General features: G+C 48.4%; 1 protein-coding gene and 1 pseudogene across 1 annotated transcript; one reads left to right on the forward strand and one right to left on the reverse strand.

Moving 5' to 3' along the window:
• Positions 1 to 3,233, forward strand: part of LOC133119538 (serine/threonine-protein phosphatase 2A 56 kDa regulatory subunit beta isoform-like) — a 5,600-nt pseudogene extending 2,367 nt beyond the window's left edge.
• A 9,808-nt stretch (positions 3,234 to 13,041) lies between these two features.
• On the reverse strand, positions 13,042 to 16,808 carry LOC133119537 (bcl2-associated agonist of cell death-like). The gene is made up of 4 exons (XM_061230047.1): positions 16,330 to 16,808; positions 15,039 to 15,173; positions 13,735 to 13,958; positions 13,042 to 13,189 (listed from the first exon to the last, which is right to left on the reverse strand). Exons 1-4 carry the CDS (start codon positions 16,367 to 16,369, stop codon positions 13,058 to 13,060), a joined length of 531 nt encoding a protein of 176 aa, XP_061086031.1. The 5' UTR covers positions 16,370 to 16,808; the 3' UTR covers positions 13,042 to 13,057.
• Between the last annotated feature and the right edge of the window lie 3,192 nt (positions 16,809 to 20,000).

Genomic DNA, 20,000 nt, shown 5'->3' on the forward strand with positions numbered 1-20,000 from the left:
TACAACATACGGAGAATCCGCCCCTTTCTCACCCCCTATTCGACCCAGCTCCTGGTCCAAGCGATGGTTCTATCCCGCCTGGACTACTGCAATTCCCTCTTGGCTGGCCTCCCAGCGTCCGCCATCAGACCCCTCCAACTTATCCAGAATGCAGCAGCTCGTCTGGTCTTCAACCTTCCCAAATACTCACACGTCACCCCCCTGCTTACTTCCCTCCACTGGCTGCCTGTCATGGCTCGCATCAAATTCAAAACATTGGTGCTAGCCTTCCAAGCAGTTAAAGGGTCTTCCCCAGCTTACCTACAAAAAACCTCCACCTCACGCTCACGACTACTGTCTGTTCTGGCTCCACGGTGGTGGAACGAACTCCCCATTGAGGTCAGAACTGAAGAATCTCTCCTCTTCAAGCAGCACCTCTCCCATCCCTCCCTACCTCCCTGTGAACCTTAATTGTTGTCTCTGACTTGCTTTGTGTATCTGTATTTTTAGTTAGCTAGGTAAGCAGTGTTTGGATAGTGAACTTTGGTCACTTTTGCTCTGTTTGTTTGTTTCTTTGTTTAAAAAAAAAAAAATCTTTGTTGTACAGGTAGCAGTTGAAATTGTACTTCCCTCTCGGGTCTTTCAGCGAACTTATCCCTGGTTATGGGTATGCACTTTGTTGTACGTCGCTCTGGATAAGAGCGTCTGCCAAATGCCAGTAATGTAATGTAATGTAATTCTCGGGGTGAATGATCTCACCTCCAGAGGCTCTTTAGCTGGTATTATCTACCTGCAGCATCTCCCAGCAGCAGGGCGGGTCTGTGCAGGGGTGAAGAATGTGGATGATGTCATGGTTTCCCCTCTCTTCCTCTCTCTCAGATTATCCGAGGCTTGCTGAAGGCTGAAGTACTGGCCCAAGACCTGCACCCAGAAAGAGTGAGGGAGCTGGGCGAGGCCCCTGGTTATCAGGACTCTTTGGGTCGTGTACTGCGTGTGGGACATTGGGCGTGCTGTGAGCAGGTGTGTCTCCATGCAGGTGATGTTCCTGGCGAGATGGAGGAGATCAGGACGTGATCGAGCCCTCACAGTTTCTCCATGTCCAGGAACCGCTCTTCAGACGGGTCGCTGCTGCATCTCCAGCTCCCACTTCCAGGTACAACCCCCTCTACCCATAACCCCCCTCTCTACCATAACCCCCTCTCTACCCACAACCCCCCTCTACTCATAACCCCCCTCTCTACCCACAACCCCCCTCTCTACCCACAACCCCCCTCTCTACTCGTGGCCTCTGGTGTCGGTGTCGGTGGCTGTGGCCTGAAAGGCCCGTTCTCTCCCCAGGTTTGTGAGCGAGCTCTGTACTTCTGGAATAATGAGTACATCCTCAGCCTGATTGAGGAGAACTGCCCGATCATCCTGCCTCTGGTCTTCAGCACGCTCTACAGAGTCTCCAAGGAGCACTGGAACCAGTCAGTACTCCCCACACAACACACATCACTCACACACAACACACAACTCACACACAACACACGTAACACACAACTGACATGCAACACATATCACTCACATACAACACACATAACTCACATACAACACACAACACACAACTCACACACAACACCATCACTCACATACAACACACAACTCACAACACAACACACGTAACACACAACTGACATGCAACACATATCACTCACATACAACAACATAACTCGCTTACAATGCACAACTCACACACAACGTACATAACTCACACACAATACAAATCTCACGTCACTCACACACATAACTCACAACACACATCACTCACACAACACACATCACTCACACACAATACACATAACTCACATACGACACACATCACTCACACACAATACACATACGACACACATCACTCATATACAACACATATCATTCACACACAACGCACATCACTCACACACAACACACATAACACAAAACTGACATGCAACACATATCACTCACATACAACACACATAACTCACAATGCACATCACTCACACAACACACATCACTCGCACACAACCCACATAACTCACATACGACACACATCACTCACACACAACACTCATCACTCACACACAACACTCATCACTCACACACAACACTCATCACTCACATACAACACACATCACTCATATACAACACACATAACTCACACACAACTGACACATAACTCACATACAACATTCCTACATCCAGTATGACATACTACATCACCGCGTACAACATCCCCACATACAACACACCTAACTCACATACAACACACGTAAAGCACTAACATAGTTAGTTTGGGGCTTCATTCTTGGCTGTGTGTCTCTCTCAGGACCATCGTGTCTCTCATCTATAACGTCCTCAAGACTTTCATGGAGATGAACAGCCAACTCTTTGATGACCTCACTGCCTCTTACAAGGTGGAGAAGCAGAAGTGAGACTTTTCCCACAGTTTGTGAGAGAGTGTGTGTGTGTGTATATGTGTGTATGTATGTATGTGTGTGAGTGTGTAAGTGCAATGCTCTCTTTTTGTTGGGTGTGTGCCTTAGGGAGACACTTGTGTATGAATGTGTGTGACTATCTCGCCCTCTCCTCCCTCCCCCTCCCTCTCTCCTCTCCTCCTCTCTCCCTCTCTCCCTCCCACCCTCCCTCTCCCTCCCCTCTCTCCCCTCCCTCTCTCTCTCTCCCTCCCTCCCTCCCTCCCTCTCTCCCTCTCCCTCCCTCCCCCCCCCCCCAGGGAGCTGAAGAGGGAGAGGGAGAGGGTGGAGTTATGGAGGGGCTGGGCGAGTTGGAGGAGAGTAGAGAACAGAGCCGACAGGAGGCCCGACCTCAACCAGAGAAACCTGCAGGACCGCCCGCCCCCATCCAGCCTGACCCTGCCCCCATCCAGCCTGACCCCGCCCCCAGCCAACCAGGCCCTGCCTCCGTCCAACATGACCCCACCCACAGTAACACTGACCCCGGCCCCAGCCAACCAGACCCTGCCTCCGTCCAACATGACCCCACCCACAGTAACACTGACCCCGGCCCCAGCCAACCAGACCCTGCTCCGTCCACATGACCCCACCCACAGTAACACTGACCCCGGCCCCAGCCAACCAGACCCTGCCTCCGTCCAACATGACCCCACCCACAGTAACACTGACCCCGCCCCCAGCCATACTGACCACGCCCCCACTCCGCCTGAGCCACCCACCCTGCTGATCCCGCCCCATATTGAGCCAGTTCCCAGCGCCACCTAGAGCATCCTGCCAGCCCTGCACCGCACTGACACACAGACACTACACACACTACAGACCCACTACAGACACCACACTACTGACCCACTACAGACACCACACTACAGACCCACTACAGACACCACACTTCAGACCCACTACAGACACCACACTACAGACCCACTACAGACACCACACTACTGACCCACATACAGACACCACACTACTGACCCACTACAGACACCACACTACAGACCCACTACAGACACCACACTACTGACCCACTACAGACACCACACTACTGACCCACTACAGACACCATACTGGTGTCTGGTTCTGCCCCAGGCTCCTCTCCCTGAACCAGCCGAGCGGACTTCTTCTACTGCTACTACCACTGCGATGCTGTTTTATACAGCTGTGTGTGAGGTCTGTGACTGTGGGGTCCGCTCTGTGGGGTCCGCTCTGTGGGGTCCGCTCTGTGGGGTCCGCTCTGTGGGGTCCACTCTGTGGGGTCCGCTCTGTGGGGTCTGTGACTGTGGGGTCCGCTCTGTGGGGTCCGAGACTGTGGGGTCCACTCTGTGGGGTCCGAGACTGTGGGGTCCACTCTGTGGGGTCCGCTCTGTGGGGTCCGCTCTGTGGGGTCCGCTCTGTGGGGTCCGAGACTGTGGGGTTCGCTCTGTGGGGTCCGCTCTGTGGGGTCCGCTCTGTGGGGTCCACTCTGTGGGGTCCGCTCTGTGGGGTTCTCACAACCTCAGCCCCGTGTGCTGCTAGTCTAAACCTGTCCCCACCTGAGAATCTGTCGGGTCATGTTCTGGGAGAAAACGGAGCCAGCCAGAGCTAGAGAGAAAAAGACCTCATAAGAGCAATATGATGAATCATCAAGTGTCTGGTGGAGGTAGGGGAGGAGCCAGTGAGGCTTTCCACACCCCTCTTTTCAGTAGCCAATCAAATGTTCTGTCGGTGCCACTGACCAATGAGAGGAAGAATATGAAGCTGTAAATTATGTATTTTTTTTGTGTGACTCATTCAAGCATATTTGCACTTATCTGTGTCTGAGTGAAACACTTTTGAATGAACACCCTTTTGAATGAACACAAAGAATACTGCCATATTTGAACTGGTAGCTGGTCTTAATTAACAAGTGAACATTTTTAAAAATAATTTCTGATTTATCCACACTTACACGGGTTGGTTAGTTGTGTAAATAAATATTATTAGGATTTGGATTCACTGGATCATAACCAGAAATAATTATCCATATATATATAAAATATAATTACAGAAGAAAGGCTGTGGTCCTCACATCTCAGGTTCTCTGCGGCAGCCATATTGTGTCCAAACAGCACAAAACATCCGTTTTTATTTTCTTTGCGGAAAAAGACAAATTAGAAACATAATGCCCCAGATGTGTGGAGCTGAGGCCTGGGCAACATCTCGGTGGTGGGCACATACAGGGGTCTCTGTGGTGGTCACATATAGGGGTCTCTGTGGTGGTCACATACAGGGGTCTCTGTGGTGGTCACATATAGGGGTCTCTGTGGTGGGCACATACAGGGGTCTCTGTGGTGGTCACATATAGGGGTCTCTGTGGTGGTCACATATAGGGGTTTCTGTGGTGGGCATGTATAGGGGTCTCTGTGGTGGTCACATATAGGGGTCTCTGTGGTGGTCACATATAGGGGTCTCTGTGGTGGTCACATATAGGGGTCTCTGTGGTGGTCACATATAGGGGTCTCTGTGGTGGTCACATATAGGGGTTTCTGTGGTGGGCACATATAGGGGTCTCTGTGGTGGTCACATATAGGGGTCTCTGTGGTGGGCACATATAGGGGTCTCTGGGGGTCTCTGTGGTGGTCACATACAGGGGTCTCTGTGGTGGGCACATATAGGGGTCTCGGTGGTGGTCACATACAGGGGTCTCTGGGGGTCTCGGTGGTGGTCACATATAGGGGTCTCTGTGGTGGGCACATATAGGGGTCTCTGGGGGTCTCTGTGGTGGGCACATATAGGGGTCTCTGGGGGTCTCTGTGGTGGTCACATATAGGGGTCTCTGTGGTGGTCACATATAGGGGTCTCTGTGGTGGGCACGTATAGGGGTCTGTGGTGGGCATATATAGGGGTCTCTGTGGGGGTCTCTGTGGTGATTGATTGATTGATTGATTTTATTCAAGTATAGTTCCAAGAATACATGGAACAGAAGACATGCATCTCAAACTTCATCAAGGATAAAAACACAATAAAGTCACAGACTTGTTTCCATTGTGGTCCTTGGTCGAGGACAGACAAACAAAACAACAAGGAACAGGCACAATAGGCACAAAGGAAGATAAGACTATGAAAGCTGTAAGTACGTTACAATGCTAAAATATTAAGACAATGATAAATACAAAGGTAAAATACTAAAACAATAATTACTAAAAGTGATACATAAGACTATAGTTAAAAAAAATAAAACACCATGTTACTAAGAGACATTTTCTCTGAGCCAGGACTTTACTTTGGTCTTAAGGAGTGCACACTGGATACACTATTGATCTTGAGGGGCAGCATGTTCCAGTTGACAGTTCCACTAAACCTGAACGAGTTTTTGCCCATGTTGGTTTTAAACCTGGGCAGGCAAAGATCAGCAACACTGGCTCTTGTATGGTGATCATGAGTGTCACCACATCTCTTAAGATAATCCTTAAGATACATGGGGGCCCTGTTGGTACATATGTTGTGGACCATGCTAAGCTGCAACTGGCATCTATGGGAAGCCAGCCAAGCTGCTTAAAGTGCTCTTTCCCTATATGGTCTCTAGGAGATAGACCCAGGACTAGCCTAATTAGTTTGTTTTGTGAAACTTGAAGTTTGTCTTTGAGGGCTTTTGACAGGCCTCCATACCACGAGCTGATGGCATAGTCAAAACAGCATAGAACTAGAGAGCTAGCCAACAAATACAGGCTAGCTGCATCTAGGAAAGGAGCTTTTCTGGCTAAAAATTTGGTTCTACCATTGACCTTACTAATGGTCTTGAGAGCCATGGTTTCACCACCCAGGCTGCTGTCCAAGATACAACCCAGATAGCTCACTGAGTTTTTAGCAGGGAAGATCTGGCCTCCAAGGACAATATCAGGTGATGATAAACGGCTCAACCTGGGTTTAGAGCCAAATAAAATATACTCAGTTTTGGCCATGTGGAGGGACAGCTTGTTATCAGTGAGCCATGACTTGATATTATCAAATTCTGCAGATAAAGTGGCCTGAAGATTGGACACATTCTTATCGGAAGCCAAAATGGCTGAGTCGTCTGCGTAAAGGAACAAATTTGAATTACAAGCAGCTTGTAGATCGTTTATAAATATTAAAAACAGCAAAGGGCCTAGGACACTTCCTTGTGGGACCCCACACGTCACAGGCAGTGGTCTAGAAAGATGGCCAAGACATTCAGTCTTTTGGTCCCTGTCTGACAGGTAGGAGACAAACCATTTAAGGCCTAAGGAGCTCAGGCCAAGAGCCGTAAGCTTGTCAAAAAGGAGGTTATGGTCGACTGTGTCAAAGGCCTTCTGAAGGTCAATTAAAATCAAGCCACAAATTTTACCGGCATCCATCTCTGATCGAATAAAATCAGTGAGGAAAAGAAGACAGGAGTCAGTTGAATGGGACTTCCTGAAACCAGATTGAAAAGTGTACAGAAGTTTGGACTCGCTTATAAAATCATAAAGCTGCTCGTGGACTACTTTCTCAAGAACTTTAGAAGTGACGCTGAGAATAGAGATTGGTCAATAATTACCTGGGTCTGACTTATTACCTTTTTTAAAGAGAGGTATTGTTTTGGCATGCTTCATATCGAGCGGAACAATGCCATGCTCAAGGGACAAATTAACAATGTGGGTCACAGAAGGTGCTATAATGTCTGCAGCGTCTTTTAGAAACCTGGCAGAAATATTGTCTAAACCGGTGGCTTTAGCACATTTAAGGCTCTTTAACAGGTTGACAATTGTTGCCACTGAAACTGGTTTGAACGAAAAGCTGTTTGGAGAAGCCCCCAAACGAGCATAGAAGTCAAGGAGATGGCTCTTGCCAAAGATCGCAGGGCCTGCCGGTAGGCAGTCCACTAGTTTCTTAGCAATGGAGGTAAAGAAGGAATTAAAATGGTTGGCAATCTGGTTCTTATTTGTGATTTTTTCACCATCGATGTCTAAGGAGATACAGAGACTTGAGTCTTTAAGGGGTTTTGAAGTGCAGCCCAGATTTTTAAGCATTTTCCAGAGAGTTTGAGGATCGTCTTTATTTTCTCTGATCTGATCAGAAAAATAGTTTGATTTAGCTTCTCTGACTTTAGACTGGACAGTGTTTCTAAGACCTCTGAACAACAGGAGGTCAACTTGATTGCCTGACTTTTTAAACAGAGAGAGGGCATTTTCTCTGGCGCCAATGGCTTCAAGGATCTCCTGTGTGAACCACGGATTTGATCTCTGCTTAATTCTGACTGTTCTGGCTGGGGCTACACTATCAATGGCAGAGGAAAATAGCCTTTTGAAGTTACCCCAAGCCTGGTTAACGTTATCCGAGTCTAACACAGATGCCCAATCTAACATCTGAGTCTCCTCTATGAGCCTGGCCACAGAGTATCGCTTGAGGGATCTAGCTGAGATGGATTTATGACAGTTAAAAGTAATGCGATGAGCTCTCCTCGAACAAAAAGTGAGGAAATGGTCGCTAATCCCATAAATTAACACACCACTCTGAGAAATGGACTTAGCATCAGATACTAAAATCAGGTCAATAATACTGCTAGTTGTACCACAGATTCTGGTAGGTTCACAGATCAGTTGAGTGAAACCAAAAACTCTGCTACATCTGTCCAGGCCACTGAAAGTGGGACAGGATTTGTTTGCAACATCTGTGTTAAAATCACCCATCAAAATGCATTCTGTTTTTAGCAAATCCTGACATTTCAATAAGACCTGTTCAAGCAAGTCGTAGAAGGTGTTTTGCTGCGGAGGGCGATAACATATGCCACACAGAATGGGTTTGGTTTTGGGAAGGCAGATATCAAACATTAAAATTTCAGCTGAGCAGATATCTAGGTCCTGCCTTACATTAAAATCAAGGTCGGCTCTGATAAAAGCGCACACACCACCCCCGCACCGATTGCGGTCCTTTCTGATAAGGGAGTAGTTGTCGATACAAATTTCAGAATCACTGATGCTGGCATCTAGCCATGTCTCTGACAGACAGAAAATGCCCACTTTAGCTGAAGCAGCTAGTGCTCGGATCTCATCAATCTTTGGCAGCAGGCTCCTAACATTAAGATGTAAGAAATGTAGGCCCTTGTCAACAAATGGCTTGCATAGATGCATTAATGAGAGAGATGTGGGTTCGGTCGGTGAGACTGCCACTGGACCAGGGTTAGTTTTAACGTTACCGGATAACAATAAGAGCAAGAGAATGAGACATTTTTTCTTATTGTAAGCACAGACAGGATCATTACTCACAGAAGGTGAGACTAGTTTTGGATTAACAGGGTTTAAAAAACAGTCCTGTAAGAGCATGATAGCAGAGAGCTGTGCAAAACAAGCAGGATTACAAGGGAGATTAAATGAGTTCATCAAAACAGGGAATACAATAAAACTAAAGTGATTGACTGTCTCACTGGAGCCTTTGCCAGGAACACTGACCCCCGATGGTGGATCATAGTCACAAACGGGCAGGTTTGTGGATGGGGGAGGGAATGCAGATGACAGCTCCGTCTTGGGTTCGGGCACACTAGTGAAGTCAGTGTGAGGCTCATGAAAGACAGGGCTGGTGGTAGCTGGTCTGCTACTGCTGGAGCCTGGACCTGGGTTGTTGGTGGCTAGCCTGCTACTGCTGGAGCCTGGGCTGGTGGTAGCTAGCCTGCTACTGCTGGAGCCTGGGCTGGTGGTAGCTAGCCTGCTACTGCTGGAGCCTGGGCTGGTGGTAGCTAGCCTGCTACTGCTGGAGCCTGGGCTGGTGGTAGCTAGCCTGCTACTGCTGGAGCCTGGGCTGGTGGTAGCTAGCCTGCTACTGCTGGAGCCTGGGCTGGTGGTAGCTAGCCAGCTACTGCTGGAGCCTGGGCTGGTGGTAGCTAGCCTGCTACTGCTGGAGCCTGGGCTGGTGGTAGCTAGCCAGCTACTGCTGGAGCCTGGGCTGGTGGTAGCTAGCCTGCTACTGCTGGAGCCTGGGCTGGTGGTAGCTAGCCTGCTACTGCTGGAGCCTGGGTTGTTGGTAGCTAGCCTGCTACTGCTGGAGCCTGGGCTGGTGGTAGCTAGCCAGCTACTGCTGGAGCCTGGGCTGGTGGTAGCTAGCCAGCTACTGCTGGAGCCTGGGATGGTGGTAGCTAGCCTGCTACTGCTGGAGCCTGGGTTGTTTGTAGCTAGCCTGTTACTGCTGTAGCCTGGACCTGGGTTGTTGGTAGGTAGCCTGCTACTGCTGGAGCCTGGACCTGGGATGGTGGTAGCTAGCCTGCTACTGCTGGACCCTGGGCTGGTGGTAGCTAGCCTGCTACTGCTGGAGCCTGGGCCTGGGATGGTGGAAGCTAGCCTGCTCCTGCTGGTGCCTGGGCTGGTGGTAGCTAGCCTGCTACTGCTGGAGCCTGGGCCTGGGTTGTTGGTAGCTAGCCTGCTACTGCTGGAGCCTGGGCTGGTGGTAGCTAGCCTGCTACTGCTGGAGCCTGGGATGGTGGTAGCTAGCCTGCTACTGCTGGAGCCTGGGATGGTGGTAGCTAGCCTGCTACTGCTGGAGCCTGGGCCTGGGTTGGTGGTAGCTGGTCTGCTACTGCTGTAGCCTGGACCTGGGATGGTGGTAGCTAGCCTGCTACTGCTGGAGCCTGGGCCTGGGATGGAGGTATCTTGCCTGCTACTGCAGAGGCCATGAGCAGGTAGAACAACCAACAAGCACAAGCAGAGTAGCCAAGGTGACCAAACATTTAGGTTTTCACTGTACCCTTTGGTTGAATTTTGTCTTGGGTTGAAGCGTTTTTGCTGAAAAGTATTCACTGAAGCTGGTAAAAACTGTGATAAAATGTCAAATATAAACTGTGGTAAAAACTGTGATAAATTGTTAAGTAAGAGGATAGTTGTGGAGCTCCACAAAATACCACACCTGCCTTCAGCGGCCATTTTGGGCATGTATAGGGGTCTCTGTGGTGGGCATGTATAGGGGTCTCTGTGGTGGGCACGTATAGGGGACCGCAAGGTCTAAGCTCCCGGTTGTTTGAAAGGAAAGCAGAAATATTGCAGCCACAGCACCCCCTCCACGACCTGAGTTTAACTGGGAAGCCTACCTGATCGTGCTGCTCTTACTCTGACTGGACCGAGGGGCAGATCTTTGCCAAATAATTATTTGAAATAGCTTAAATGAGCTTTTAGATGTTGTGACAACTTTGAGAAATATAATTTCACCTATATTTGAAAGAGAAACAGGAGCTTGCAGGGTTGTTTGAAAGTTGCTGATTGGCTGGGTCTGCCTGTCAGTCACAGGTCTGTGGGAGGAGCCAACCGCCGAACAGACCCCCTGCTGTTGCCAAGGTAACAACGTAGTATGGCTGATTAGACTCCAGCTACCCGTGTACAGCAGTGTCCCAGAGCAGAGCATTACCACAGTGTGTGTCACATGTATTCCACAGATCAGTGTGGTGTTTATGTCTCATTTATTAAAACATTAAGACATGCTTTTTTGCACAAAAATAACCCAATTTAAATCCAATGGATCCAAACACAAGATGATGTAGGATCTATGAATGAATCACGTTAGTCTAAAATGGTATAATATGTAATATATTAATTGTATGCTACGTACCGTTTGTGCGCAAGCCTGAAGGTGTGTGGTCCCAGAGAGGACACGTTTGACATGTTGGAAACAAAGCTTTACAAGAGTGCCAGATGAGTATATCGCCTCTAGCTTTAATATGCAACATTTGCCAATATACTTTACAGTGCACTAGTCTAAGATTATGAATTCTTTCAGAGGTTTGAATCATCTTAATCTTCCCAGCGATGACAGACATTGTTTAATGTAGAGAACACATTGTACATGGCTGTAGCATGTTGTCAGAGATCTGTGCTGATGCCTTGATGGAGAGCAGGCTGCTGTTAGCATTAGGACTGATCAATTTCCTGTCTTTTGAGGCTTTCAGCAAATGCAGACATTTAACTTAAAACAGTTTTTTGTGATCAATTTAAAACTTTAATGAGAAGTTTGATTACACAATAATGTATTAACGGACGGCTCCATAATGAAGTTTGGACCTTACCTTGTGCATTGAGTTCCTACATCGCATTCTCTCCGTAATCCAGTCAAGAACACCACGATAGAAGTAGATTTTAAAAACTTGTTTATTTTACCATACATTACAGTAAAAAGAAATAGAAAATGTAAAAAGTCTTTAAGTCCGCAGTCTTTAAAATTTTTGTTTTTAGGAAAGACAGGAAGTATGAAAAGACTGAGTTTAGCGCACAGTGGTCAGGAGTAACTCTGATTGGTTGGCGGTTACTCAGCAACGGCAGGATCAGACGGGTGTGTCATAGACCTTTAAGCCCCGCCCAGCTGCACCACACTACCCTGCACCTAGAGCCAGGGGGGGGGGCTTCTCAATGCCTCTCAACAGAAGGGGATATGGTTAGGGTAACAGGATTATTCCCACCAAACTACATTTCCCAGAAGTCAGAGTGAGAATGTTGATCCCCTTGCAGCTGGGGGGTGTGAGAGAGGAGGCAGGGTTCAGGGGTTCAGGGGTTAAGGTTCAGAGCAGAGCCACACCCTGCACAGTGTATTCCCCAAGGGGGGGGGGTGGGGGGGGGGGAGAGAGATCAGCACCTCACTGCAACAATACAAAATAAGACACAATCTCCTGCCTCCTCATATAAAAACAACCTGGACTCACGTTTTCCCTGTTAAGCATTAAACACAGACTACAGCCACACTGCACATGCAGAGAGCATCTCCAAAGATAGATTTAATAAAAACATTTTTTTTTAAAGGTTTATGAAGCAATTATTAAAGGCTTTATTAATCTCTTCCTGCTGGCACTTTAAAGATTGTCACGTATCAAGATTGTACTCCAACTTATTGCATCAGTCATTTGATTTTTCCAAGGAGCACATTTAGTAGGCCTTGGGCATTATTCCATTGATCGCTTAAGATGAAATTATACAACCCGTTTCTCTTTAAGTCGGCATCTTTATTTGATGCATTCATTTTTAATTCATGTTTCTGTAGCGCTGCAGGTTCTTTGTGAATGCTGGTTGCCAGCCTAAGCTATGTTAAAGCTAAGCTATGCTAAAGCCAAACTAAAGCTAAGCTCAGCTATGCTAAAGCCACGCTAAAGCTATGCTAAAGCCACGCTAAAGCTAAGGCTAAGCCACGCTAAAGCTAAGGCTAAGCTATGCTAAAGCCATGCTAAGGCTAAGCCATGCTAAAGCTAAATCAGCAGTCATACTTCACAGTTTGACTGTCTTCACTGCCTCTTCTCATTTTTCCATAAACTGACAGTATTTCTACCTTTTCAAATATTATTGTAAAAACAATAAAAAAAACCATTAATATAAAGTTATATAGAGTTTTAAGTAAGGAATTTCTTAGAACAATAAAAAGTACAGGAAGTAAAACAAGAAACCCTCAAATCTTCACTATTCACCGTCTCTACTACTTTTCCCCCCAGCAATACGAGTTTGGTATAACCCACCCTGACCCCGCCCCCACGCCCTGACCCCGCCCCCACGCCATGCCCTGACCCCGCCCCCACGCCATGCCCCCCCCCCCACACATCCTGGCCCCGCCCCCATGTCCTGACCCTGGCCCCGCCCCCACGTCCTGGCCCCGCCCCCCACGCCCTGGCCCCGCCCTCAGTGTGGGGCCTCGCTCTCGGTCAGCACGCCGTTGCCATGGAGCTCGTCCTCCGTCTCCCGGGGGGGCCACAGGAAGGAGAACCAACTGCTGGAGGCCTTCACTGCCCCAGCACGCCCACGCTTTACCTCCTACAGCAGAGAGAGAGAGAGAGAAATGCAAAAACATTCTGGGGTTTTTCAAGACCAGGCTTGATACAGTCTCTCAAACTAAGCAGTCAGTGCACCTCAGTGGCAGGTAAAGGTGAGCTGGGCTGAAGGGCTTGCTCTCATCATTAGATAATGTTATTCAGTATACACCCCCCCCCCCCCCCCCCCGCTCACCTGCCCCCCCTCCGCTCACCTGCCCCCCCCCCACACTCACCTGCCCCCCCCCCACACTCACCTGCCCCCCCCTCGCTCACCTGCCCCCCCCACTCACTTGCCCCCCCCCCGCTCACTTGCCCCCCCCCGCTCACCTGCCCCCCCCCCGCTCACCTGCCCCCCCCACTCACCTGCCCCCCCCACTCACCTGCCCCCCCGCTCACCTGCCCCCCCCCGCTCACTTGCCCCCCCCCGCTCACTTGCCCCCCCCCCCGCTCACTTGCCCCCCCCCCCGCTCACTTGCCCCCCCCCCCGCTCACTTGCCCCCCCCCCGCTCACTTGCCCCCCCCCCACTCACTTGCCCCCCCACTCACCTGCCCCCCCCGGTCCAGCCAGGTGTCGAACTCGTCGCTCATGCGGCGGAGCTGGCGGCCGTAGCGCTTGGCGGCCCACAATGCAGCGGGGGCCGACTGGGACCGCCCCCGAAACGGCGCGTCCTGCGACCCCGCCCCCTGGAACTCTGGCTCCGCCCCCCGGGCCACAGACAACGCCTCCGATTCGGACAGCACCCGGACACGCCCCCGCTTCCCCCCTGGGACTGACCACAGCGAGAGAGGGGGGGTCAGGAATACAGGATTCACAAGGTTTAATCCACCACACGCTAGCAGCATTGCGCTACATGCTAACAGCACCACACTACACACTAACAGCACCACACTACACACTAACTACATCATGCTACACGGCAACAGTATTGCACTACACACTAGCAGCATTGCGCTACATGCTAACATCGCACTTCACGCTAATGGCCTTGCGCTACATGCTAACCTAGTCGCACTCAGGGACCAGGTATTTACCAGGTATTTTTCCTGAGCCGCACAGAAGAGGATTCACATTTGGCTACCCAGTGCACACCCAGTGCACACGCTCTGGTGCCAAAAAGCCCCACTGTCCAACATGGCCGCCTCCATGAGCCTTTATGCGGCACTGAGGGGCCCTGAGGGGCCCTGAGGGGCCCTGAGGGGCACTGAGGGGCCCTGAGCGCCCCCCAAAGGAGCCCATGGGACCGGTCAGCAGAAGCTGCCTCCAGGTCTTGCATATGTCTATGACGACACTCACTGCCTGTCTGCAGGTTTAACTCCCTCAGGCTCCTCTGAATAAGCGGCCTGGTTAGGCCAGGTTAGGTCAGGTCAGGCCAGGTTAGGCCAGGTCAGGCCAGGTTAGGCCAGGTTAGGTCAGGTCAGGCCAGGTTAGGCCAGGTCAGGCCAGGTTAGGCCAGGTTAGGTCAGGCCAGGTCAGGCCAGGTCAGGCCAGGTTAGGCCAGGTCAGGCCAGGTTAGGCCTGGTCCACAGACTCTTCAGCCAGTCAGACTTCATCACTTCCGCTCTGCGGTCAGTGCACTGTGGAGAGGGGAAATGTGTTCTGACTGAGAAGCTGCTGACCTCTGAGCTCAAAGCTGCCATTACCCATACTGCCCTTCAGCGCCACTGAACGCCCGTCAGATGGCTGTCAGAAGACCCCAGACTGGGCCAGGAACGTCGCTATGGTGATTTCAGCGTGCGGACCGCAAACCGATCTGTGTCCAACTATGAAAAGGGCGAGCTGCTGGATGAGACGCCCATAATGTAATGAAATGTAAAGAATTGTAACGTAACGTAACGAGTGCCTGTCTCACCTGGCGGCAAGCTGTGGGCGTGGCCAAGATCGGACTCTGTCCCAGACAGAGTGTCTGATTGGTCAGAGTCGTTCTCCTGGTCTAAGGACACGGGGTGCAGGGGCGAGAAGGTGAGGATGTGCCCCAGGGAGACGTCTGAGGGAACGGGGAACGGACAGAAGAGCAGACCTGCTCAATCAACACTTCATTCATCACTCATTTAGTTTAAGTGCAGAATACCCAAATATCATCAAATATCTTTAAATGTACACCCTTCAAATGTGTAGGCACATAAAAATAAAAAAATAAAATTGTTATATAGTTGCTTAACATCCCATTAACTAATGCTTTTTCAGAGGCGAAAGTCATGGAGAGCTACACTCACCAAGCACTTTATTAGGAACATTTTTACTTAATCACATGAATAATAGGTGTAATAATCTAATCAGCCAATTGTGTGGCAGCAGTGCAATCCATACAATCATGTAGATACGGGTCAGGAGCTTCAGTTAATGTTCACATCAACCATCAGAATAGGGGGAAAATCTAAGTGACTTTGACCGTGGAATGATTGTTGGTGGCAGACCGGGTGGTTTGAGTATCTCAGAAAATATTATCTAAATATTTTCACGCACACTAGTCTCTGGAGTTTGCAAAGAATGGTGCAAAAAACAACAATAAATCCAGTGAGCAGCAGTTCTGCAGACAGAAACGCCTTGTTAATGAGACAGGTCAGAGGAGAATGGCCAGAAGGTGACAGTAACGCAAATAACCACACATTACAACAGTGGTATGCAGAAGAGCATCTCTGAACACACAACACATCATAACTCAAAGTGGATAGGCTACAGCAGTAGAAGTCTTAGAAAAAATAAGTACACTAAATACCTAATAAAGTGCTCGGTGAGTGTATATCAAGAACAGAAAATCTACAAAAAAATATGTTAACCGAGAAAATCGGTTATAACCATAACATCGGTCCAAAATAGATACAAGGCTTAGGTACCACCCCATGCATGACATGCTGGTTTGTAGCGAATAACGTCTGTCATTGTTACGGATGACTTTGGAACAGTGTTGTCAGCTAAAGTCACAGAACTTGCACAACGTAACGCTCCTTAACGTTCCCCTGAGCCGGGTTACCTTTGAACTGGCTCTTAACTTCCCGTTAAAGGCAGCCGTCGTGCTTTTCGTGTACGGGCATGTTTATAAGAACGCAATGCAGTTTATTATGCAGAAAACAGAGACTGGTGGTTTCGAAAATGTTTCAACACTCTTGGGGGGAGAAAAAATAAGTGGGACATTAACTTACTTCTTGAGCGAAGAGACGAATAATAAGTCGGCAGGATCATGGTGCTCCGTCCTCTTCCCCGGCTGACGCAGAAACCGTTATCGCTCTGGTTTTACTCTGCTGTCGCTTCAGCTCTCGTCCCGGTTTTACCCAGACTTATGGACTTCGCATGGTACCACCCTGACATCCGAACAGAACTTCTCTAAGACCAGGAGCTAGCCGGCTAGAAGGCTAGCCAGACCGTGATGTTTACGGCTACAAAACCCCATGCACGCTGTGAAACCGACTGTTTTACGAAGTGCTCGTTATCCCGTACCGCGGGGCGCTGAAAACGGATAACCTTTTGTCTGATTGCTTTGATAAGATGTTACATACAGCGAGATTAAGTGCCCAAGGTGCTGACCGAGTTCAGCGGTTTCGCCTGGTCCTCTTAAACGCGATGCCCGATCGGTCTTTTTGTTCGCCGTGTTGTTGTTGTCTGGGCTTGTGACACACTGCCTGGCGCCTCTCAGCCAATCGGATCCCGCCGTGCCGTGTTGTTATACCAGGCAGGACCAATCGAAACGCGCCGACGGCGGCCTCCTATTGGTGCTTTCGGGGAACGTCACTGTTGCGAGCGGGAATCGGCGCGTGCACGATGGGGTCTTCTTGTTTTGATTCCTGTTTTGTGTGTCGTCGGCGCGCACAACTGTTGCCAACATTTTTGGATACCCTTAACAGATGAAAATGTATTATGTTTGTCGTTTTGATATATTTATGCTTTTGAATGCAGCATTGGTTTTTTTGTGCCCATATAGGCAAACTATATGTTGATATATATCACAAATCACCAAAATGATTCTTACCTTACCATTAATCAGCTCATTTGCTTTATGTTCTAAATTAAAAGCTACTTTTGTGAGTAAACCACCAAGGGCAGACCAGGGAATATGTCAGGTGGGATCAAAACTATAAGCACTAAATATTCCAAAAAACTGAAATTGTATATTGCCCCCCTTTCCCCAAGCCACAAGCTATCCTATTGATTAATAATTAATTTAAATAAAGCCGCAAAAGCATATAAAATTGTGGCACCCTGCATCAATATGATTATAATGTGATTAATGATTAGTGATTATTGTCAGTGGAAGGACATGGCCTATAGGCATGGTAACGTATACGTATACAAAATGGCTTCCAAACCATGTGACTCAGGCATGCAGCTCAGTCTCAGAGACACATTGAGGCTTTCAAGAACATTTCTATTTATTTGTCATTGACAGTCCTGCATATTTGGATTCATATGCAAAAATGATTTTCTTTTACACTATTTAGAATATTACGAGAAAAGGATAAATAGACATTTGAACTTGTAAGTTATTCATTAAGACTTTTGTTCATCATGCCCAATATGGCTGCCAAGGCTCGTGAGATAATCAATTTATAATTTTGATCTATGGATCAATATTTCTACAATATTTAATTATTTGTAATATCTGAACATGGTACAAGTCAGTGATCTCAAGAAATGTCTGTACGTTCCCTAGCCTATTTAATTAGTCCACACTAACATCACGACTCAATTAATTCACAACCACCATCACTCTTTTATTCATCCTCCTTTTCCTTTATTGAGAGCTAAGCTCTGATATGTGCAGCCTGTAGCCTAGTGGCTGAGGTACATGACTGGGACTCAGAAAGTTGGTGGTTCAAGCCCCGGTGTAGCCGCAGTAAGATCAGCGCAGCTGTTGGGCTCTTGAGAAAGGCCCAAAAACCCCACATTGCTCCAGGGGGATTGGCCCCTGCTTAGTCTAACCAATGTAAGTTGCTTTAGATAAAAGTGTCAACTAAATAACTGTAATGATAGAAATACATCATGTCATCTCACCATAGAAATTCCTCACCTTCTCACACACTCACAGACTCCTGGACCTGAGGATCTACCCAGCACTTGACAGGGGTTCACCTCTTCAGCACCAAACCTCCCATACCGCTGATAAGCTCCTTCTGACCATGAAACATAGACAACATGGCGGCCGGCCAGGACTCTTAATCATTTGTGGTTATTGCTTCTGAAGAACGATATAATTCAATAACAATACTTCCTCGTGAGTTTGAAACGGCCGTCAGATTTATGGAGACACTGTAAAATGACAGAGACGTTGTGTCCCCTCAAATCTTGAGCATCTCACAATTATCGCATTATCTCGAATGGTTTGTGGTTGGCTTAGCCTTCTGCATCACTTTCCCTGACAGCGCGATGTGTCGCTGTTGTCTTGCAAGGTGAAGATCCCTGTAACTCGCATCATCCTGGTAATGGGGCCAGCCAGCCAATGGGAGTCAGAGGCTCGGCTGTGTGTCCTCTTCACATCCTCATCAGTAGGTCAGCCTGCATCGCCAGTCCCGCTAATGCTGTGTCGCATCCATAAAGGCCTCTGATGATTTGCGTATGCTTTAGCATCATTTGTATACCTGATGTGGGGCTCTAGGCCTCCGTGGGAGTATTACACAAGGCTCCTGAATTTCAGACACATCATTGACTTTGCACACACAAAGAAATGTGATTAAATCTGTTATTTCCTGTTAATTTCAGACTAAATCCAATCATACGATCTGCAAACACAAGAATATACTTTATGCAAACAACTTTGCCGCCTGCGTACCATAATCCGGTTATTATTTGTGTAAATGTGGCAGCTCTGCGGGCCTTGAACACTGCGGTTTGCTTCTCCAGATCGGTGTGGATGTTGAGTATGGAGGTTCTGTCCCATGTGGCTGATTGCTCCTAATGACGTGATTAATTACAGTGCCGGTTCAGGCCATCAGCCCACAGCCGTACCTCTGTGGGATAATCATTATAATGATGTTCTGGGCCTGGACCTCTGCAGGGCTGCAGTGTCAGTGATTTCCGCGGGCTGGTATTGCCTGTGTGAGCTGTCAGCACATCATTGTTTTGCTCATTACCTGCTGTGGACAGCTACGTCTCCGGGAATGTTTATGTTTTTTCTTAATTTGGGTTTTGCCGTCTTTCCAACCGCCTTGGTCTGCAGGAGACTCTGAGCCTTTACAAATCCATTTTTACACAACCGCTACACAACCACTACACAACCGCTACACAACCACTACACAACCGCTTCAGAACCGCTACACAACCGCTTCACAACCGCTACACAACCGCTTCTCCAAGATGTGTTCAGCTGGTCGCAGTTTTATGAAGGACACAGTTTCACTATTTCAGATGGAGTGGGCTGATTTCAGTTGGAGTGAGCTGATTTCAGATGGAGTGGGCTAATTTCAGATGGAGTGGGCTGATTTCAGATGGAGTGGGCTGATTTCAGATGGAGTGGGCTGATTTAAGATGGAGTGAGCTGATTTCAGATGGAGTGAGCTGATTTCAGATGGAGTGAGCTGATTTCAGATGGAGTGAGCTGATTTCAGATGGAGTGGGCTGATTTCTGTTCAGCGGAGGGTATAGAACAGACCTTGTGCTGTGAAACAGTCACTGACTGCACACATGCAGAGATTCATACTATCATGGTAATGACTCATACTATCATGGTAATGACTCAAATTATCATGGAAATGACTCATAGGGTGATGACTCATATTATCATGGTAATGACTCATATTAACATGGTGATGACTCATATTAACATGCTAATGACTCATATTATCATGGTGATGACTCATATTAACATGGTAATGACTCATAT

This window comes from Conger conger, unplaced genomic scaffold (genome assembly GCF_963514075.1).
Source record: "Conger conger unplaced genomic scaffold, fConCon1.1 SCAFFOLD_164, whole genome shotgun sequence".
NCBI classification, from domain to species: domain Eukaryota; kingdom Metazoa; phylum Chordata; class Actinopteri; order Anguilliformes; family Congridae; genus Conger; species Conger conger.